General features: G+C 46.8%; 1 protein-coding gene across 2 annotated transcripts in view; it reads right to left on the bottom strand.

Annotated features, from left to right (window-relative positions):
• Window positions 1–23,172, bottom strand: part of HDGFL2 (HDGF like 2) — a 26,811-nt gene extending 3,639 nt beyond the window's left edge. The window contains exons 1-13 of one of the 2 annotated variants that reach the window (XM_036751772.1): window positions 22,795–23,172; window positions 19,780–19,856; window positions 19,540–19,678; window positions 14,924–15,100; window positions 7,128–7,244; window positions 6,528–6,602; window positions 4,615–4,765; window positions 4,326–4,401; window positions 3,781–4,078; window positions 3,489–3,586; window positions 2,876–2,946; window positions 1,977–2,047; window positions 782–883 (exon numbers count right to left, since the gene is read on the bottom strand). In XM_036751772.1, the coding sequence (XP_036607667.1) occupies window positions 782–883; window positions 1,977–2,047; window positions 2,876–2,946; window positions 3,489–3,586; window positions 3,781–4,078; window positions 4,326–4,401; window positions 4,615–4,765; window positions 6,528–6,602; window positions 7,128–7,244; window positions 14,924–15,100; window positions 19,540–19,678; window positions 19,780–19,856; window positions 22,795–22,866 (1,524 nt within the window). In that variant the 5' untranslated portion in view covers window positions 22,867–23,172. The remainder of the gene's footprint in view (window positions 1–781; window positions 884–1,976; window positions 2,048–2,875; window positions 2,947–3,488; window positions 3,587–3,780; window positions 4,079–4,325; window positions 4,402–4,614; window positions 4,766–6,527; window positions 6,603–7,127; window positions 7,245–14,923; window positions 15,101–19,539; window positions 19,679–19,779; window positions 19,857–22,794) is intronic. The other variant, XM_036751780.1, reaches the window with a different exon arrangement.

Genomic DNA, 23,172 nt, shown 5'->3' with positions numbered 1-23,172 from the left:
TACCGCCTGGGACAGTCCATGCTACTATTGGACAACACTGTTCACAAGTTTTTCCTCCATGTTGAGTTAACATTTGTTTCCCCATCATTTCTCCCCTCACTGCTTTCAGTTCTGCCCTCTGCATCAAGCACAACTAATGAACTCTTCCACATGACAATCCTCCAGATAGTGTGTTTTCTCCTCTACAGATTAAACGCCTACAGTTCCTGCACCTGACCCTCAAATGGCACAAGTCCTCTGATCTGGGCAGAGGAAGGCACTAACCCTAAAGTCCTTTTCCTATACACTGTCTGTGAGTGCCACCTGATAATATGGTAGCACTTTTACCTGCTGCATAACATTGCTGATTTGTATCAAGCCTGCAGTTGATCCATGAAACTCCCCCACATATTTTCCACATTACTGGATGCTACTACAGTCATGTCTCCCCCACATACAATCTGTGCCACCCCACCCCTCCATCCTATAATGGACTTTTTAAACACAAGTGAAAGACTTCAGTTTCTTTGTAGTTCCCTTTCACTGGAGCAATCACCTTCATAAAGTTGTGTCTCAGTCTTCCTGGTAACTGAATCTGTCCTCGATCAGCCTCCTCTACTGAACTGCAATGCCCCCAACAAGTCCTCCAACCCAACATCCTCAGAGGACTTGCCAGAAGATACTGACATTATGGATTATGGCCCTGTCCTCAGACCAGACCTATCTTGCCATGTGTTCTGCCTTCATCCCATCCCCACCCCCCTCGCCCCCTTACCCCTGCCTCAAGCAGTTCCTATTGTACCTTTTTTAACGTGGCCACCACATCTGTGTTCTTCTGGAGAATCTGAGAGGTCACCTGCAGGCTCCCCAGCTCCTCCAGGGCACTGAGGCATCTTTTTACATCCTATGGGTTGGGGAAAGAAAAGCTACGTGATCACCAAAGTACAAGGCCTAGAACCTACTACTGTAGTGAGGGGACTGGAGGAGGGTTGAGCTTTACAGGGCACAAGAAGGCAACAATTTAAATGCGGGGTGCCTGGTAAAGTACTGCCAGGCTTTAAACAGCCCAGCCCTGCCACCACTCTGTATACATGGGGAACCTTTCAATAAATGTGTGTTGACTGATTGACTAGGAAGACTAAGACAGCCACAAACAAAGAACAGGTAGGCTGGTGGAGAAAGACTTTGATGGGTTGGGAAGAACCTTGGGAAAATGCCCCAAACTTGCTGTTTGGGTGCCACCACGTGGTGAGACTTGGCACTACTATTTCAAGGCTAGACTGCCTCTATAACAAACGTTATTTGACCTACTAAAAGGGGTCCTGCTATTACCAGTCTTCTCAGTGGTATGCCCCAACTTTGTGCAAGATATGACATACGGATGGCAGCCAAGCACAAAAAAAAATCAAGGGGAAAAAAGAGAGAAATATACATCAAACAGAGGCCTGGGCTCCATGCTGAATGGTACAGCTGAAAATCTGGCTCCAGACCAGCTCAGGCCTGATTCCTTCTGTGACCTAAGACAAGACCCTGGACTTCTCCTTGCTGCTGTCTGCTCATCAAATAGCCCTAGCTGCCACGTAGGTTTGTTGCAAGAATAAGAGAAAAGCATGAATTGAATGATTCAGAAAATCTGTGATTTCACTGATCCAGGCTCTCTGCTTATACCGATGCAGATCGGAGCCTCTCTTCAACATACCCTAAGATGATCTTACGGATTGTTGTTGTCAAAAAAAAGTGATTCTCTGGTGGCCGGCTTGTAAGCCAAGAGCCTCTCCACGTGCAGCTAGACTGGCCCTTGGAAAGCAGGCCTGCTGGAGTCTGGGCTCCACTGGCACATCGCCTCCAAGAGCTCAGGGCCCCCTCCGGACTAGCAGGAGGCATCTGCGGAAGACTCTAGAGACGGGATCACACAGGGAAAAGAACATCCCCACAAACTCTAAAGTGGAAGAGACAGGAGCACAGGTGAACAGCAGGGGCCAGGACGCAGCTCTTACGGGATTGTCGACCTTCAGTGCAAACTTGATCTCGCTGTGCAGTTTCTGCAGCCTCTCTTCCACAGACGGCTCTGTTAAGCAGGAAAGAACATTCCCAGTGAAAAATAAGAGGAAGACTTGAGCTATTACTCAGGCAGTCTTCCAAATTATTTTGTACATACTAGGCATGCTTAATGAAGGATGGCTGAATAACGAGCTGACGCTCACACGGGACTCTGCATAGTTTGCGAAGCAGTTTACATGCACGGTCTTATCTGATCCTCACAATAATCCAGAGAGGTCAGTCAGCATAAAAATACTGTCACACCTGGTTTTCAGATGAGGAAACTGAGGGCCAGGAAAGTTACAGGGATCTGCTTGGCACAGTACAGCCAATAAGCACCAGAGATAGAACTTCCCTCTTTTGAACTGAACACTGCCCCAGATGGCTCTGACACACCATTACCCTCTGCAGCCAAATTCTGAGGACTCTCCCCTCCCCCACTGAAGCCATGATAGATGCAGAGACCTCTATGAACCTCGGATCTACTGTTCTACTGTAATTACTGTTATTCTCATTATCATCATGCTGTAGTTACTCTGACTGTATGTCATCCATCTCATCAGGACTAAAGGCAACCGAACTCTCTGTTCCCCCACAACAAAAGCCCACCTAAAATAAAGGGCGTCCAGAAAAACCGTCACAGAGGGCAGCCTGGAAGGGTGAGGGGCGATGTCGCCTCTTTTATCTTGGTGATGATGAAAGAGGCAAAGACATCTGTCGTGAAGCCATCCTTATTAAGTGCTCACAGGGCTTTTCAGAATCAGGAGGGAACACCATCTCCCTCTCCCCCACCCAACCACAAACACTGAGGGCCCCACAGTTTACTGCCCCCTTGCTGAGAAGCCCTACTTCTCACCTTTCTTCTTTTCAACCCTCCTCTCTGGAAGCACCTCCGACTTCTTCCTGGCTCGCTCCACTTTCACAGGCCTGGAGGGAGTTGGGCACCATTAGCTCACAACCAAGGCCATTGCTGGGCTAGTGCCCTACAGAGCTACTACAATCCCTTAAATACTCATGTTGTCACAGTAACTGGGGGTGGGGGGAGGGAGACTCCCTCCAGAAGGGACCAGAATGTCATATCTTCAAAACGAAAACTACCCAATGGCCCTAGCAGACAAGCTTATGAAAGAAAATGCTGGGATCTCCAAACCTGTTGGATGCAAAAGAACCCATCTACCTCTGAAAGGTATTTCCCCCAGCCACTGGGATCTGGGGGAACAGATTTCTTAGTTCCCCTTGGATAGCAGCTCTCACACACCCTGATGGGCACCCAGGAAAAGGGAAACTCAATTCGACCAGGTCCAGCACATAGTTCAAGAGCTGTTATGAAGAGACACCCAGGAGGGACAAGAGATCTAAACCCCAAAACCATGAATACGGGGTACCAAAGAGCTCACGCCCACAGAGGGAAGGGCCACAGGGAGAGGAAGAGAAATGGGGGGAAGGAAGGACTATGGGTCGGTGCTGACTTGGCTCGGGGCTTCTCCTCGGGGCGGCTTCTTTTCTCCTTCTGGTTCGGTTTCTTTGATGGCTCTAAGGACTGTGGCTTCTTCACTGGCTTCTTCACCTAGAACAAGCACGCAGGAATGGCACTCAGAAAGACAGGAGGCAGCAAGCAGCCCCAGATCTCCACGTCCGCCTCTGCTTAGGACTGGGGAGAGAGAGCTCTCTGCCCCATTACCGCACACTTGTTGGAAGCTACGTACAACACCTGACACCCAGCAGACAAGAACCACATCCAGGGAGTTCTAGGCCATTCACCTCCTTCTCTAGCTCCGGCTCTGAATCAGAGGATGAAGGCGCTCGGCCACGACCTTTCTTGCCCCTCTTCTTGATAGGTTCATCGTCTTTGACTTCAGCCTCACTGCTGTCACTGATGGGGTGAGTCTCCTCCCTCTCAGACTTTTCCTTCTTCTTCTCCTTTTCCTCCTTCTCTTGTTCCCGCAGTCGGCGCAGCTCCTCTTCCTGCTCCCGCTTCCGTTTCTCTTCTAGCTCCCGACGCCGCTCCTCATCCCTCCGTTTCCACTCACTGATGCGGTCCACTTCACTATCACTGTCACTGTGGAGTGGGAGAGCCCACAAGGAAAAAAATCAGCGAGAGAGCAAAGAAAAAGGAACATGCACTAGCTGTTCACTCCCACCCCTGACCCTAAGGTGTATCTGTTGCTGAAAGAATTCCTCCTTCTCAACAGAGAGAACTGGGGAGGGAGAGTTCACATTCCCTCCCTCACTGGCTGGTACAAAATGGACCAGAGTTAGCCCAACAGTGTTCGGGAGTCCAGCACCAGGCCCTACCCCACACTCACCTGTCACTGCTGGAGCTGCTGGGAACACGTTCTACCTTTGGTTTTCTTCCCCGAGGTTTGGGGGGAGGCTTCTCAGCTAGAGGACAGAAATGATGGAGTGTCCACCTGCTGCCTCTCTCAGCCGTCTGGAGATGCTCCAAAGGCCAGAGGGAGCCTCAGGAGAAGAGGCAGGGCCCTCACCTAGTATGCCCTCCTGCTTCCTTGCAGAGCAGGGTAAGTGACTAATAGCAGAATTTCAGGGGGGATAAAAGCAGAACAAGAGGACCTGGTCCTCCCACTGTGGCTCTACCTGGTTTTCTGCCCCGCGGAGGCTTTTTGACAGAGACGTCTGAGTCCGAGTCTGAGTCCGAGTCGGAGTCTGATTTTGTCACGACCATCGATTTGTTCTGAGCTTCCTCTGAATCAGCCTTGGAGTCTGAATCAGAACCAGAATCCACCTTCTAGGGATACAACAGAAGAGGAAGCATTATGGAAGGTGAAGGTGAAGAGGACAGACACAGGAAACCAAAAGGTAAGATCACTATAAAGAGTCAAGAGGCCATCTCAAAATGACCAACCTTTCAATCTTACTTCCCACTGTGCCCCCAGTCCAAATCATTCACCTCAGCTAGATTGTCTCTGATCATGGCCTCCTACCTCCTCTCAGCTTACTCAAATCCTACTTATCCTTCAAGGTCCTGGAAAAGAGCCATTCTCCTCCACCAAGCCTTTTCCAACCATTTCAGTAATACCAACTTATCCCTTCCAGGAATTATGTGCAATTCAATTGGCATTTAATCAAATTAATACATGCAGGCAATTAATAAATGCACATTGCTTTTGTTACATAGTACCCTGTGTGTTTTTTCATTCATCCACATCTGTCTTTGTTCCTCATCTAGAGAGAATAAGCTCCTTTAAGGGCCGAACTCCAACAATTTCATAATTATTAAGCACTCATTCTGTGCTACGTAAAGCCAGCTACGTAAAGATAGACATGCTCTGTGCCCTCAGGGAGCTGACAATCTACCAGATCACTTGAGATGTGAACACATCTTAAGATCACTACCATACAAAATAGGATTAGGTAAGTCTATAAGAGATGGAAAGTGCTAGGGGAGTTCAGAGGCATATGAGAACACTTCTAGTGGTGGGGAATAGGAGGAGAGGAATCAGGGAAAGCTTTATAAAGAAACTGGGCCCTTTGGTTTTAAAAGACAGAAATAGAGGCCAAGGTAATTAAGACAATGGGAAGAACACTGCAAGCCTAAGGAATGGTGTGGTCAAAGGCAGAGAGGCAGGAAAGCCCAGGACCAGGTCACAGGTCAGCTGGACAATAGAAGGTATGCTAAGGAACAATCAACAAGGATGTATTAAGTGCCTACCATATAAGCCAGGGATTTTGTAAAGCACTGAGGTTAGAGAGAAAATAGTGAAATACTCCCTGCCTTCAGAAAGTTCACATTCAATGGGGAGGGTAGGGGGAGGGAAGTACATGCATACATACATTTATAAACACACACACACACACACACACACAAAATAAATAAGCACAAGGTAATGAGGGACATTACTAACTGGGGGATAAAACACGAGTTTCCATAGTAAGCATGGAAGACAGAAATGAAGGCTGGAGAAAGATCAGAAAGGCCTTGAATGCCCGGCTGAGGAGCATGGACTTAATGCAGGGAGATGGCTGAACTCTGCTTCAGGATGTTTAACCTGGCAGCAGTATGAAGGAGACACCAAAAGTGCTGAAAGGGGAACTGGCCAGTAAAGTGCCGCCTCTCTGGTCAGTCTCTTCTGACTCATCATCCACGTCCCTCACTCACCCCTGTGCAAAGGCTCTGTCCTCAGCCCTATTCCCTTCTCTTTCTACACTCTCCCTCATCAAGCCCCCATGGGTTTTGTTACCATTTGTATATAGATAACTCCCAGATCTCTAAGGCTACCAGTCTCTCTCCTGGGCTCTCACTGGGCATCTCTACCTGCCTAGTACATAGACTGGCTACTACAGCTATCCAAACAAAAGTTAATGAGAGACTGAACTGCTATTCTCTACCTACAGCAGGTGCCCAGTACTTATCAGTTACGTAAATGAAACACCCTGGAAGGAACCCCGAAATTTTGTTCTTCCTCCCAATCCATTTTACAAGGCTAGAGTCAGTGACCAAGAAGCCCCTAAAGTTTCTCCAGGGGTAAAGAATAGGTGCGAGCACTCACCACCTTTTTCTTCCTTCCTCCAACTGGGCCCCTCCGTGGGGCTCGGGCAACAGTTTTCTTCTCTGGAGTGAAATCCTTAGTGGAACAGGAGAAAGTTGGCAGGACGTTGAGTATCATGCCAGACCAGACACCCCACCCATTCCGGCCTCAGTCACCCTGTGCAGCCATCTCACAAAATCCCTGTGTCTCAGATTTAATGGAACCTGTAGGGAATCCAAGCTAGCACCAAAACCTCTGAAGTATAGAAGCCGACAACATTATCAGCAAAGCACTCCAATCCAGTGCTCAGTTACAGAGCGAGGGGCAGGCAGGAGACAGCTTCAAGTCCCAGCTCCACCACTCACTTGTTATAGGACCCTGGGAAATTCCATTTTCCTCTGGGATTTACTTATCTCCTGTCAGAAGGAGGCTGCACTGGAAGATCTCTAAGTTCCTTTCCAACTATGCTCTGTGATATTCTGAGTCCAGGGAAAATTGACTAAGATGGAACTAGAAGAGATTCTGCTCTCTCCAAAAGACTCCTTGTGTCTTTTCCTAACCAACTTCCCCTAACCTGATTAATTTCTCTCCTCCCCACCAAAGACCCAGACCCACACTTACCTGATCACTGTTTTTTTCTGATTCTGATGAGCTTTCTGAGTTTTCATCTTCTGATGGAGATGCACTGGCCAGGTCTAGGTCACTGGAGGCTTTGCGTGCCCGTTTAGACACTGGCATCTGGAAAAAGAGAAGGTACATGTATGTGTACCAATGACTGAAAAGGCTACTGCTCCCCTGTGATTCTCCCACTACTCTTTACCCCCCACTCCCAGGAGGCCCTGCCTGCTAACTATTTAGGTTACAGGAGTGCCCCAAGTACACTCTAAACCTAATTCAGAGGCATCCAGTGTGGGAAGCCATCAATATAGGGAAAGGCTTCTTGGCCTGGGTCAACAGAACAGAATGAAATAGAAGAGGTTAAAAAAAAGTGTCAAGAAAAACTTATACTAGTCCCCAGCTTTCACTTCCCTAAGTCCACATAAACCAAGAGCTGTTCTGGGTTGGAAAGAGGTCCTAGAATCACCTAAGATGAAAATCATTAGGCATTTTGGATTGTAAGTTCAGAGATCACTGATATCAAGCAGCACCCCAAATTCACTTCCCTCCTTTGGAGAGGCTACCATCATGTAGTAGAAAGAAGACTTAAGGAATAGCAAAAAGGAACAATTTGAAGAAATAGAAAAAGTCACATAAAGTGATGCAGAGTGAGGACAGCAGCGCCAGAAAGACAACACACCAACTCACACAATCACTACAATGAAAATTCTAAAGACAGTAACAAAAAGGCCAAAATGGTCAGATCAGACTCAGGAGACATTGGTGGTATTATAGTACTGACATTAAGGCACATATTTTTTGCTCTACAAAGTGTCCGTGGAACTCTTAATTGCCAAATTCAATGGCCATTCCTTAGCCTGTGTCCTTCTTGGGAACTGATTTGGATCAGGGACATTTGCTTCCGTTTGCTGGTGGGGGGGTGGCCTTTTCTGATCCCCACTCCAGCTGACAGTGCCTCCCCCTCCCAAATTCACCTTGTCTCTACTTGTATCCATTTCCATATGTGTGTGTTGTCTCCTCCAAGAGAAAGCAAGCTCTTGGAGTACAGGGGCTGCTTCACTATAGTCTTTTTGTCCCCACTTGTACTGGCACGTGATAATCGATCAGTCGATCAACAAGCATTTTCTTAAGTGCCTACTGTGCATCAGACACCACACTAGGTACTGGGGATATGAGCAGAAAGAATGAAACCATCTCTACTTGTAAGGAGCTTAATTCTAACAAGGAAGACAACAAATATTACAGAAATAAATATAGTCAATATAAATATAAAATTAACAAATGCAAATCTATTCAAAGTCATTAAATACCAGGTGATTTGGAAGTGAATGAACCAGCAAGGGGAGTATCCGGAAACGTTTTATGCAAAAGATGGTGCCTGAGCTGTATCCTGAAGTGACAGTAAGGAGAGAGTCCATTCCAGGCACAAGGGACAGACAGTACAAAAGCACAGGGATGAGATGGAAGGTGATGGGCGAGACACTGAGAGAAAGCCAGTTTGGTCGAATCAAGGACTGTAAGAGGGGAAATACGGTTCAATGAGGCTGGAAAGACAGATTGAGCTGGGTTATGAAAAGCTTTAAAAGCTAAACAGAATTGATAATTTCTCCTAAAGGCAAGAGGAAACCTCTGCAGTTGATTAAATATGGGAGTCAGATGGTCAGATCTAGACTTAAGGAAAATTTGGTAGCAATGAACGGAATGGTGAGAGACTCACAATCATTCGGACAGGAAGTGATGAGGGGCTGAAGGAAGGTGGCAGCTATGTGAATGGAGAGAAGGGGGCTGGAGAGGAGAGATATTGTGGATGTGCCTGGTACACATGATGAGCAGAGTAAGGAGTCAAAGCTGACACCAAGGTCATTTAGCTGGACACTGGAGAAATGGTGATGCCTTTTACAGAAGTGGGGAAGTCCTGAAGAGGGGAGCTGTTGAGGGGGAAGACAATGAGTTCAGTTCTGGACACAGTGAGTTTGAGACGTCTCTAGGACAGCCAGTTTGAAAGATCCAGCAGGCAAATGGGTATGTGGGACTGAATTCGGGAAGAAACGGGGGCTTGGCCATATAAATTGACACAGTCATCTGTGTTCAGTCCACAGCAGCTGATGAGGTTATCAAGACAGAGTATAGACTGCAGGGGTGGAGAACCTGCAGCCTCAAGACCACATGTGGCCCTCTAGGTCCTCAACTGTGACCCTTTGAATCCAAACTTTGTGAAGTTATGAAGTTTCAATTCAGTCAAAGGGCTGCACTTGAGGACCTAGAGGGCCACATGTGGCTTTGAGGCCACAGGTTCCCTACTCCTAGTATAGAAGGAAGAGAGAAAAGGGCTAGGATAGAACTTTGGGAACTCTCATAGTTTGGAAGTGTGATCTAGAACCAGAAAAGGAGGCAGAGGAAAAGCAGGGAGACAGGTAAGGGACAGAACCAGAAAAGAACAGTATCACTTAAACCCAGGAGAAGAGAGTGGTCAATAGCATCAAATGCAGCAGAGAAGCTGAAGAGGATGAGGACTGAGAAAAGTCCATTAAGACTTAGCAATTAGGAGACCACTGGCAACTTTGCAGAGCACAGTGTCAGTTGAGTGATGAGGCCATAAGTAAGACCGCAAAAGACTGAGAGGAAGTGAAGGTAGAGAATGAAGCCAGATTTTTCAAGATGTTCAGCTGAAGAAGGGAGGAAGAGCTATAAGACAATAGCATAAGGAGTAGGAAGGGTCTAGTGAAGGGGGGTTTTGGTTTGTTTTTTTTTTTTTAATGGGAAAGACTTGGGCATCTTTGAAGGCAACAGAAAAAGAACCAGGAGACAGGGAGAAAGGGGATGACTGAAGTTGCAATCTGAAGAGAGGAGAGAATCTGATCCCACTAGTGCCATTTCATCAGTAGTCTCCTCCAGCAAACTGTCCCCTCTGTCATCCCTAATCTCTCACTATTCTTCATCCTCTCCCTGTCTACTGGCTCATTCCCTATCGCCTCCACATGCCTTCTCCTTCCTCAAAAAACCCACACCTGACCCATCCATCCCTGCTAGTTGTCATCCCATGTCACTCCTCCTTTTTGTGAGGGAAATCCACATATAACTGAGGCTTCCACTCCCTTTCTTCTTTCCTCTAGTTAAGAAACAGCCAGCTGGTGCAATGGATAGCCAAGCCTGGAGTCAGGAAGACCTGAGTTCAAATTCAGCCTCAGACACTAAGTGACCTTGGCCAAGTCACTTAGCCTCTGTCTGCCTCAGTTTCTCCATATGCAAAAGTAGATGCTACTTCAAAGAGTGGGTATGAGAACCAAATGAGATATTTGTAAAGTGCCTAGCACAGTGCCCGGCACATAGTAGGTGCTTACTAAATGCTTATTTCCTTCCTTCTTAACTCTGCAAACTGGCTTCTGATCTCATCATTCACCTGAAATTGCTCTCTCCAAAGTCACCAATGATCTCTTAACTGCCAAAACATCCTTCTTGATATCTCTGCAGCCTCTGACAACCTCTTCTTCCTGAGACTCTCTTCTTTCTAGGTTGTTTTGACATTATTCTCTCCTGGTTCTCCTCTTACCTGTCAGACCACTCCTTCTCAGTCTCCTTTGCTGGATTCTTCATCCAGGTCATAGTCACTAACTATGGGTATTCCCCAAGGTCTGTCCTTGGCCCTCTTCTTTCCCCCCTCTATATTATATCACTTGGTGATCCCATCAGTTGCCACAGATCTGATTATAACCTCTATGCAGATGATTATGAGACCTAGGCATCCACTCTAATTCTCTCCTGACCTCCAGTCTTGTATCACCAACTGCCTGCTGGACATCTCAAATTGGATGTCCTGGAGACAACTCAAACTCAACCTGTCCAAAATGGATTTCACTCTCTTTCCCCCAAAGCCTCCCCTCCCCCAACTTCCCTATTACTCTTAAGGGCACCAGCATCCTTCTAGTCACCCAGGCTCACATCCAACACGTCATCCTCAGCTCCTCACTCACCCTACGTGTCCAGTCTGTTGCCAGATCTTGTCACCTCCCAACATCTCTCACATACACCCCCTTCTCTCCACTCTCCACACGCAGCCACTCTGTGCAGGTCCTTGTCACCTCATACCTGGACTATTGCAATAGCCAGCTGGTTGGTCTCCCTGCCTCAATTCTCTCCCCATTCTAGTTCATCCTCCACTCAGCTGCCAAAGTGATCTTCCTGAAGCATGGGATGGAACAGGTTACACGTACCTACCCTCCCCCATGAATTCCATGTCTCCTTATGACCTCCAAGATCAAATATGAAATCCTCTGTTTGGCTTTTACAGTTCTTCATAATGTGTCTACCTTTTCAGTTTTCTTATACTTTTCTCCCCTCCACATACTCTCTGATCAAGCAACACTGACTTTCTTCCTATGCCTCAAATTGGACACCCCACTGGTGGTTTCTTTGCCTTTGTGCTGGCTGTCCTCCACGCTTTAAATTCTCTTCCTCCACACATCTCCACTTCCTGGCTTTCCCAGCTTCCTTCAAGACTCAGCTTAAATGAAACCTTCTGCAAGAGGCTTTTCCTGGTCTCCACTCCAATTTCCACCTCTACCCTCACTGTCTTCCCTCTGAGATTACCTCCTATTTGCTATAATACACACACACACACACACACACACACACACCCCAGATATACAGATTATCAATACCTATATCCATCTATATCTTATAATACATAGTACTTTGCATACTGATTCCGCCATTAAAATGGAAGTTCCTTGAGGGCAGGGACTGGTTTTTGTCTTTCTTGGTATCCCCAGAACTTAGCACAAGGCCTGGCACACAGCAAGCACTTAATAAATGTTTGTTGATGATGATATGATGATGGATCAAGTGCACAAGGAGGTTTGGCCCAAGCAAGAAAAATCCTGGGAAATGATGTCAACGGTCAATAAACATTTATTAAGCACCTATTATGTGCCAGGCACTCTGGTAAGCACTGTCAAGGGGTTCTGAGATGAAGAGAACAGAAGATGGAGCTCACAAAGAACTGTCTCTATTTTCTCAGTAAAATAAGAAGCAAAGTCCTCAAGGGAAGGGGAGATGTGGTTGGAGGGAAAAGCAAGGTACGGAAGATCTGAAGTGGGAAGAGAAGGTTTGAAATAGCTTCTCAGGGAGTGAGATGGGGAATCAAGTAGGCACCTACATGCTCACTGAGTGACTGATTCTTGATCTTTCTGCAGCATTCACTATAGTTAAGGACCGTCTCCTTCCTCAATATATCCTCTCCTCTTTAGTTTTTCACAACTCCTGCCTCTTGGTGGCCACCATTTCTCCATCTCTGCTAGGTTATCACTCATCACTCATATGCAGAGATACCAGAAGGCTCTGTAGGCCCTTTTCTATTCTCTCTCCACAATCTCTCATGGGGTCTTATTGCTTCTATGCAGACCACACCCACATTGATATATCCTGGTCTCTCTCATAAACTGTAGATGGAAATCTCTACGTGCCTACTGTGTATTTTCAACTGGATGGAAGTCCCAGAGGTATATCAAACTCAATATGACCAAAAACTGCCATTTCCCCCCAAATCTACCTTCTTCCTAATTTCCTCGTTTGCATTAATGGTACCTCTGTCCTTCCAGACCCTGATGTTAACAATCTCAGAGTCATTCTACCTCACCACACACATCTAATCAACTGTCGAATCTTATCAATTCAACTTCCACAACATAACCCCAGTCCAAGTCCTCATCACCTCTTACCTGGGCTATTGCAATGGGGTACTAATTGATTTTTCTGCCTCAAATTGGTCCCCTCTCCAATCCAGCCTCCATAGTGGTGCTCCAAAAACACAGATCTGACTAAGTCACTCTCTTAGTCAAAAAGCTCCAGCAGCTCCCTGCTGCCTCTAGAGCAGGGGTTCTAAGCTTTTTGTGTGTCCTGGACCCCTTTGGCAGTCAGCCTGGTAAAGCCTATGGGCCTTTCCCAGGCTGATGTTTTTAAATGCATAAAATACACAGGATTACAAAGGAAACAAATTATATTGAAGTAGTTACCAGCATATTGAAAAAGATAAGTTCACAGACTACAGATAAAGAACTGTCACTCTAGAACAAATAGAATATAAACTCCTCTGTTTGGCATTTAAAGTCTTTTACCCACTTCTCTCTTGTTCTTTGCAGAGGTGAGTCTGCAGGCATAAGTCAAAGACTTTTTCAATATAATGTCTGATTTTCTTAAACTCTTTTTTCTTCTCTTTTTTATTCTTTGTTACAAGGGACAGCCCTCTGGGAAAGGGAGAAGGGAGTTATACACTGGGAAATTGAGGTAATGGAAAAACAAAATATAGCAATAATTTTTTTTAAGTTCTTAACAATCTGACTCCAGTTTACCTTTGCAGGCTGATCACACATTATTCCTCTCATGAATTCTACATTCCAGCCTAACTGGCCTACCTGCTGTTCCTCATATGTGACATTCCACCTCCCCACGGCATGGGGACAGCACAGGCTGTGCCCCATGCCTGGGCCTTTCTGGAGTCCTGGCTGCCTTTGTAGTAGCCTAGGGGGCACCTCCCACACAAGCCCTTTCCAGATCTCCTCAAGCTGCAGGGGCCTCCCACTCCCGCTCTGCTGGATTTACTTTGTAGATAGTTTGTATTTATTTACATGGCTACATGCTGTTTCCACCCAACAGAATATGGACTCCTTGAGGGCAGGGACTCTTCATTTGTGTTGTTCTCTCCCCAACACCCGGCATAATGCCTGGCACATAGGAGGCACTGACTAAGTGCTCCATGGTTAAGTGAACAAGCAGCACACACCATCAGGGCAGTCACTCCAACTAGCAGTTTTGCTTAAGTATTTTGGGGAAAGTACTTAGGATTGCTTTGGCCTTTGCTGGAAGTGTCTACTATCTCCAAGCAAACTGTATCAATAATAATTAAACACTTTTTAAAGAGTGCTGGGAGTCCTGAGTTCAAGCCCCAACTCTACCACTTAGAAGATTCAAAAAAAAAACCAGTTAATTTCTCAGATCCTCGGAGTTTCCTTATTGGTAAAATCTGGACAATATTTACACCATTCAGCCCACAGGCTTATTGTGAGGATCAAACCAGAAAACATATGCAAAGCACCTTGTCAACCACAAAGCACCATATTCCAGCCATGCAGGAATTCCCCGCCCACCCCACCATGGAACTGTAACCTTTCCCACCAGAATAAACAGGGGCCTTGATTCCTTGGGAAACTGTATGCAAGTAATAGAATCCTGACTTGGATGCCTTGGCACAGTCATTTTGATTTAAAGAAACCTGCCCTGAAATAGGAAATATGGATGACAGACATTAGACAGGAGTGTCCCATCCCTTAAAGATGGCCTAAATTTTTAAAAAATTGTACTGACAGGCAAATTGGACAGAGATTTACATTTCACATGGAACAACATGAGGATTCCTTTAAGAGAGCACTCCTAGAGCAGGGGTGGGAAATCTGTGGCCTCAAGGCCACATGTGCCCTCTAGGTCCTCAAGTGTGACTCTTTGACTAAGTCCAAGTTTTACAGAACAAATCTTTTTATTAAGGTTAAGTAGCTGACCATGCTCACACAATTAATGAGCGTCAGAGCCAAAATCTGAACTTGGGGCTCTCCTGAATCGAAACCCCTCGCCTGACAAATAGGAAAACAGATCCAGACAGGGAGAGTGCCTTGCCTAGGGCTGACAGCACCAGCAGGACTGGGTGGGCCCTCGGTGACCCTCCCTTAGCTCCTCTGCTGCCTCAGTACTAACCCCACTTCTCCATCCACAAGGGCCTGGGGTCCAGGCTCAGCTCACCCCATACCTACTTTCAATGGTGGCGCTTTTCGCTTTATCCCACTGTGTTCACTGCCCTTGTCAGACTCTTCATCACTTTCCATCTTCTCACTGGCACTCGCTGCTGTCACTGATGCAACAGCCATGAGTCCTGCCTCATCTTCCGCGTCACTTCCAGCCAGGACTTCGCTGTCAGAAGAACTCACAGGCTAAAAGGCACAAACACAGACGGTGAGGCTTGGCAATGCTTGCCCCTGGAAGGAAGATTCACCCATGGCACTCTCAGGAAGATAAGAAGACAAAAGCGTGGCACACATGCTTGGAATCAAGGAAAATCAAAGTGGGCAGGATATTTCTGGTTCAACACTCTCAAAATGTCTAGCGAGCAATTGGAAATAAATGGCCGGGCCTTGGGGGAAAGGTCAGGGCTAAAGAAACAGATTCAAAACTCATCCACCCAGACAGGATGGTTGTAGTACTGGCAGCAGTATCCTGCTCCCTCTCTCTCTCCCTCCCTCCATTCTCTTCCCCACATTTTACCCTTCTATAGAACCCCTGGTCTTTCTCAAGGGCTCCATCAAAAACTGTTCAACGCATTTTGATGGTAGAAGCAACAAAACGATTCCCATTTATTAAAAACAATGATAATGCCAGAGATTATCTTCACTTGATAGGGAGTCAAAAGGAACTGAATATATAACACATGTTCCCCCTCTTCTGGGTTGTAATGGCCCAGAGTTCTCTCAGTCAATGCAACATGACCTTATCTCTATCACTTTTGACAGGATTCAAGAGGATAATTCTAAGCAGGTCAAGCTCAAAGTCTAAGAAGCCAGGAGAGAACAGTAATGCTGCCACTGTGAGTTGGTATCACACCTTTCCTCCAGGAAGCTCTGGGAAGCCATTTATTTTTTTCTTTTTACAACACCCCAGTTACATAGGGGAAGCAGTTATTAATAATCCTCATTTTATGCCTTGTGCATAGTAGGCACTAAATAAAGTTTTGCTGAATTAGATTTACTTGTACAGAGTAAAACTGAGGACCAGCGTCTGTGACCTTCCCAAAGTCACACAAAGAAGCAGGGATGGGGCTTGGTTTATGTCTGCCTGCTACAGCAATAATACCACCTTCTTTTCAATTTATGGTCCTTTCAGTTTTTCAGCTGCGACCCAGTTTCAATGAAGGACAATGGAAAGAGCATTGCACTTAAGGAAGACTGGAGTCTGAGTTCTGACTCTATCACTGACTGGTCATGTGATTCTAAGCAAGTCACTTTATCTCAGTTTCCTCATCTGCAGAAAAAAAGATAATATTCACAGGTAGTTACTGAATATTCTGTAAACTATGAAGCACCACTAAAATGTGAGTTATTATTTATCTTTGCCATGTCCCTGTGATCAAACAGGTAAGGCAGGATTATCCCCCATTTTTCAGAAAGGAAAACTGAGTCATGGAGCAGCTAAATGACAGGCCTAAGGTCAGACAAATCATTGCAGGACATCGGACTAGAACTCAGACTCCTTGACTCCCAAAGTTGCTTCTGCCAGAATCACATTACCTCCTGTTGATATCATAAATGTTTTCCAGCCTAGATCATTGAAATGATAATCAGCACCAAGAAGAACCAGGAAAGAGCCAAGAACTAACTAACCTCAAAGCCTCTAAAATGGCTCCATAAAATAAAACAGGAATTTGACTTCTGGCACTGTCTTAAAGAATTGGAAATACAACACGTAACATGAGAAAAGAAGGGGAAAAGCTGGCCATGAAGGTACAGTAACTTTTATTTTCTTTCTATCATTCACAAAGATAATATAGCAACCTATCCTCTGCAAAGGGCAGAGTAAGAGAGATGAGGAGGAAAAGAGCTACTACTTTAACCATGTTACTTACAGTAATTACTACAATCCCACTGTCTCTCTTGAAAAGCTGGGGAGAACAAATCCGTGCAGCAACTCCACAGCAGTAATTTGCTTTTTTCTATAGCATTAAAGGCTTATGAAGTACTTTCCCCACAACAACCCAGGGAGGTCAGAAGTACAAGTGCTAAACCTGTTTTACAGATGAAGAAAGCAAGGCTCAGGCAGGCCCTAAGTGCAGGATCATTTCCATACGTGCAGGCTGCTTCTCTGCAGACAGAATTTCTTTGGTCCTTATAACAGCTTGAGGAGGTATGTGTTATTATTAGCCATATTTTACAAATGGAGAAATTGAGTCTTAGAAAAGTTAAGTGATTTGTCTATGGCCGCTCAGCTAGTGAGCACCACTGTTCCTTCTCCGAATGTGGCTCTGCTATAAAAAGAGGCTGAGGGGACCTACCCCTTTTTACATAATTACTTTACGCAGAGTCCCTGATTCTCTTGTTTCCCTCTCCTCGAGGTCTCTAGCTTTCCTAGGGTTCCGACCTCTTGGTCATTGGCCTTGGCCTTGGCCTGTGCTTCTCAATAATACCAAAGAACCAAATAATACAATAGTTCAAACTGCCCGAATGCATCTACCACAATGACCACCCTGTGAGTGAAGTAATATGAGTATTATTATCCCCATTTTACAGACGAGGACATAAAGGAAAAAGATGAGCAATTTTCTGAAAGTCATATGAAAGAGTGGCCATGCTGAGACTTCAACTCAGATTTTCTGATTCCAATAATAGTAACAATCACAAAGTACCACAGAGTACATAAGGTCCTTCCTCACCCCAATCCCGTAGGGCAGGCAATATAAATATCATGTCCCCCATTTTTCAGATGAGGAAACTGAGGCTCAGAAAAGGAAAACGCCTGAGAAAGTCAGCACGTGAACACAGGTCTTTTGTCTCCAAGTCCACCCCATGATGCTGCCTTTCTAGGGAACAGGGAAAGTTGGGACTGCACTCAGATGAGGGCTCATCAGCCCCATCCTTCAAGCTCCCAGCCTCTTCTTCCCCAGCCTACAAGTCAATCACATCCCTGTGTTTGTTGGTGGTAAACCAACTTATTTTAAACTTGAAATATGAACCTTATGAGATGTGAACGTGGCTCAGTGCCAAAGTAGTTCGGGCTTGACGAACAGCACAGGGGTCACTGTTTCCCAATTCCCATTCCTCGAGGGCCAGTATTTTGTCTCTGTTTTATGGGGTACCTAGCACGCTGTGGGTGTCCAATAAATATTAATGGTGCTGATGATTCACCGAGAAGAATCACAAGTGAGGAGGTAACCAGAGAGAAATTGAGCTGGAGCCAGAATGGGAGGTGGTGAAACGCAACCACATTCTGAACCGTTTATCAAAATTCCAGAGCAAGCAAAGCAATGGGAAAAGGGGTTGGAACTATGGCAAAGGAGATGGATGCCAGGCCTCTCAAACACCTCAAGAGATGCAGAAGATAAAAACTGCCCTCACAATGGATCAGAGCAAATCAAACAAAAGAGATATGGAATAAGCAAATTATCGCCCTCTGGAATCAAAGACCTTAGACTAAAATTGTAAATCACCACATTACACAGATGAGGAAACTGAGGCCAAAGAAACGAACAGATGTGCCGAAGGTTGAGGAGGAGAGTAAGTAGCAGAGACAGGTTTGCTAACTCCAAATCCAGGGCTCGGTGTATGGACACAGAATTTTGAGACAGCACAGACTCATGGGACAGAGAGAACAGGGTTCTGCTGCCCTCTACCCCAGAGTACTGCCTTGACCAAGAACATCAAAAAACAGTTCCATGCGTTCCCCTCAGACCTTGCCATTTGTCATCCGCTTCCATGATGGCTTCACTTTTCCACAACCAACCGTTAGTCCCCTGTATCCACCCATCTCTTGTGGATGACTCATGTTGTCTCCTAGTTTACCCATGAATACCTACAAATCTTTCTTGAGCCAGGCTCTTGCTCTGCACTTAGATCTGTGCCACCCTCCTGAATCCCTTCATTTATGTGCATTAACCTCAGGAGCAGTGGTCAAAAGCAAAGAACAAAACTCACAACGAATCAATCGATAGCTCATCCTCTCCCCAGGCCAAATCCCCTCCTTCTTACTTCTCCTGCCTCTCTCCCCCTTCTCTAGCTTCTACTCCACTATCTGTTTGCCTTCCAGATGACAGATATCCCTGCTCACACTTTAATCTGGACTGGAGACCTTTTAACTATAACCAATCACAGACTCTTTCAAAGTCTGACATCTTTGGAGAAGGAAGGACAACTGCTCTCATTTCTCTAAGTTCTTGACATGTTAAGAAGTGCTTTCCTCACAACAAGTAGTAAAAGTGTTCCTGTCCCCATTTTATAGAGAAGTAAACTAAGGTCCAGAGAAGTGAATCTGCCTTCGGTCACAGAGCTAGCTAAGTGTCAGAGCCAGATCTCTGCCTCCATGTCTACCTATTATACCATGCTTTCGCTTCTTAGAAGAAAACAAATGTTTACAATTTACGGTTAAGGATCTCTATATCCTTCTTCCTTGCCTGTCAGCCAACTAAGCAATCACCTTTTTCAGAACCAAATGCAAAATTACCTTCAGACTGACTTGGACAAGCCTGAAATCTCAGACTATTTAGGTTTCTCATGGTACAGTCTGGGGAATGATTGGTCATAAAATGAAGAATCTTCTTTGGTGCACTATCTGGAGAAGATCAAGAAAAAGAGAAGAGCTACAAATCCATTTCTGAGAGAGTACTCACCGGTGGAGCACTGTAACTGGCATGGGGGTTATTCTGGATCTCCCACAGGCCTTCATTAAAACCTTTTCTCTTGTTGGGTTTCCCATACTTGTCCTTGTATTTTTCATAGGGGAACAAGTCCTTGGGTCCCAGGAAGGCTCTGGAGAAAATATAAAGGTACAGGTAAGTCCGAAAGCCATAGTGTGGTACCAAGAAAAGGTCTGGGTCACATGCACTGGATGAAGGAGGGGGGACACTTACGTTTCGTGAGTGCCAAAGAAGAAGATGGGATACTTGTTGGGGGGCGGTTTTACAGCCCCATCTGCAATGTCGTCAATCTGCAAAGCGAAGAAAGTAGGGACGGTCAGAAATGATAAGCATTATTACTCCACACACCCCCAAAGTGAACACTGTCAGCATGATGAACATAGACGTTCAAGAAAGATGCTAGGTTATCTTGGTAAGAAAGGTGCCATGGAGAGGGGTGCTATAGAAGGACCAAGAGGTTAAATGTTCAAAGTTAAGAGCTGCACTTTCCCCCACTCAGGTAAGTTCCTCTCACTCCAAAGATAGGAGCTAGGAACAATATACCCTGGACGGATGTTTCACCTTTGAGAAGTCAAATACCTTCGTTGGAGCCAGTGCTGGGGATGGAGATAAGCACGGTTTCAGAGGACTCCTCAAGTCTTTTTACCATGACCCCTCCCCTCAAAGGGTCATTCCATGAAAGGGATCCCTGAAGATACTGTGGCTGGGGGCTGGCCCCAGAAAAAACCCACGATGCAGGGGGCAAACAACAAGGATGGAGAAGGGAGTGGGCTCCAGGAGACAGCACTTCAGCATCCAGGAAGTCCCACCCTCTCTTTGCAGGCCCATGGGCTGAAGCTGCTGTCAATCATCTCCCTACAGGAGGATGGCAAAAACCCCTTAGTTTCCAATCAGGTGCCTGGAAACGTCTGGGGATGGAAGGAAATTTGTAGAGGTGGAGAATGAGAAGGGTTCTTGCCATAGGCAACAGGAATTGGGAAAGTGGAGGAAATTTTCTGTAAACAGTTATTTCTCCGGATCCTCCTTAGTAAGAGCTCTGTAATTACTAGCATCAATGCTAGAAGTCTAGATTAACCCAACACCTCCTTTCTTTCTAATCTTTCCTGCCCCACAGACCTATTTCTACCACTCTTATACCACCCCCTTCCAATTTCCTTGGCTCCCTGTCATGTTCCATTCATACTGTTCCTGACTCCAAGGAAATCTCATTTAGCTCATTTAATCAGCCATTTAAGTACCAGGGGAACAGCACGGTACAAATGATTTGGAGTCAAGGACCTGGGTTCAAAGCCCAGTTCTGCCACTTCCTACCTAGGTGACCTTGAACAAATCACTTAACCTCTGGGGATGTCTGTCTCCTCATCTGTGAAATGAGGCCTTGAACTAGATGCCCTCTAGGTCTCCCACCAGCTCCAGAACCAACAATCCCTCCCATCCATAATTCTTGGCACATTTTGCCAGCCCCCTGTCAGCACCTCCCTCACCTCAGAACTCTTTCAAATATACCAACAGGTAGCTCCTTCCTCTTGGGACTTATAGATACTATCGGCTCCTTCCGTAATTTCTCTCATCCTTCAAAAACACACAACTAATCGTCCTCCCTTCGAAGCATTCTTCCCTATACAATAACCTTCAAGATACCAGTGAAAAATGTTAACCCCCTACTCAAATACCCTAACTCTTCAAGGAGTTTAAATACATTTCAAAGACACACCCCTCGATTCCCAGACTCATTAACATCTAGCCTCCAGAATCACAAGAATTTCAAAGCAAACTTTAACAGTTTAACATAAAGCACATTATGCCAGAAACTCCATGAACTCTACAAGCCCCAGATTCTTCATCAAATCCTATCTGTGTATGTAAATCCCAATGCCCCTAAACACTTGGCTCCAGACTCACAATAAATCCAATTTATATTCCAGTATACCTCCTGTCAAGATCTCCATACCATCATCATTCCAAGCACTGTGCCTTCTGCCTGATTCCATCTTGGGGGGGCAGGGATAAGGATTCATTATATCCTGAAATCCAACAGAAACCTTGCCTTAGCAACTTTGAAGGATTGGCCCTTTTCCACACCCTGACACCAGTTAACCACTCTAGTATCCTCGCAGAATCCTACTAACCACTAAAAATGCCACTTTCCCTTACTTCAGAGTGTCACCCTTCATCAGTACCATTTTTTTTCCTAGTCTTTCCCCCTACAAGCCACAAGATGACAATCCAATTCTCTTGGTCCTCTCCAGATCCTTCAGTATTGCCAGCAACCCACTCCTCAAAACCTAGGCCCACTAACACTTCCATTTTCCTCATTAATTCATTTCAAATGGATAAACGTTTATTAAGTGCCTACTCTGTGCCAGGCACTGTGTTAAGCCCTGGGGATACAAAAAGAGGCAAAAATAGTCCCCGCCCACAAGGAAGCTTACCCTCTATAAACTCCTCAGTATCCCTAATTTCCTTCAAAGCCCTCCATTCTGCAGGCATATTCTTATTTCGGCCCCCAACTTTCCCATGCCCCACTCTTTTATCTGTCTTTTAGACTCAGGTGCTGGATTCCTCAGTCCACTTCATCCCCAGGCTCCCCCAGTTCATAGGAACATAGACTGTGAGCTGAGAGAGACCTCAAAGGCCATCTAGTTCAACCCGCTCATTTTAAGGATGAGTAAACTGAGACCCAGAGGGGGGAAAAGGGACTTGCCCAAGGTCATACAAGTAGCAGAACCCATGTCTGGACCCATTCAGGGTTCTCTCCAGGGCATCACCCGACCCTGGGGTCTCTCTCAGATCCCTCTCTACCAAGCCTGCGAGCATCCCTCGCTTCCGCAGCTAAGTCACAGACCTCCCCGAGGCCTCCCAGCCCCCCAACCCCAGAATCCCCTGAGGTTCCCCCACAGCCCTCTGATCCCCAAGGTGCCCCAGTTCTCGGGCTTCTCCATCTTCCCTGATTCTTCTGTGGGGTCGTCCATGCCCTCTGCCCACGCCCTCCCCAGAGCTCCCACAGCCCCAGAGTCTCCCCTCCTCCCAGTGGGGTCTTGGCTCCCCACATGCCCTCAGTGACTAGGTCCGGGTCAGTTTCCGAAGCCCCACCCATCCCGGGGGTCCCCCTGGACCCTCAAATCCTCCTCTGCCTGCGCAACCTCTCAGGGCCCCCCCCAAGCCACTCGCGCCCCCAGGCCGCCCCCGGCCCCCCAAGTACCCCAGCCCCGGCCCCGCGCCCCTCACCCGGGCCGGCCAGTGCGGGTAGCCCTTCATCTTGGCGAACACCAGGTCCCCGGGCTTGAAGGCGTGCGGCATGGCGGGCGGCGGGCCGGGCCGGGCGGGGTGGGGAGGGGAGGGCTGGGGCAGGAGGGAGGAGAGGCCGCCGAAAGGCCCAGGCCGCGGGCGGCAGCGGTGGAGGCAGCGGCGGCAGGAGACTAGAGGTAGGAGGCGAACCCGGGAGGGAGGGTGGTAGGGAGGGAGGGGTGGGGGAGGAGGAAGGGAGGGAGGGAGGCGTGGGGGCAGGGCGACGGACAGCTCCGCCAAAGCGGCGGCCGGGCCGAGCAGCGCGATTGGCCCGCCGCACCCCGGATGTCCCGCCCTCCCATGGCCACGGGCTGCGTT

This window comes from Trichosurus vulpecula, chromosome 1 (genome assembly GCF_011100635.1).
Source record: "Trichosurus vulpecula isolate mTriVul1 chromosome 1, mTriVul1.pri, whole genome shotgun sequence".
Classification (NCBI taxonomy): Eukaryota; Metazoa; Chordata; class Mammalia; order Diprotodontia; family Phalangeridae; genus Trichosurus; species Trichosurus vulpecula.
Note: the sequence above shows the minus strand (reverse complement) of the source record. Positions and strands in the feature narration are given on the sequence as shown.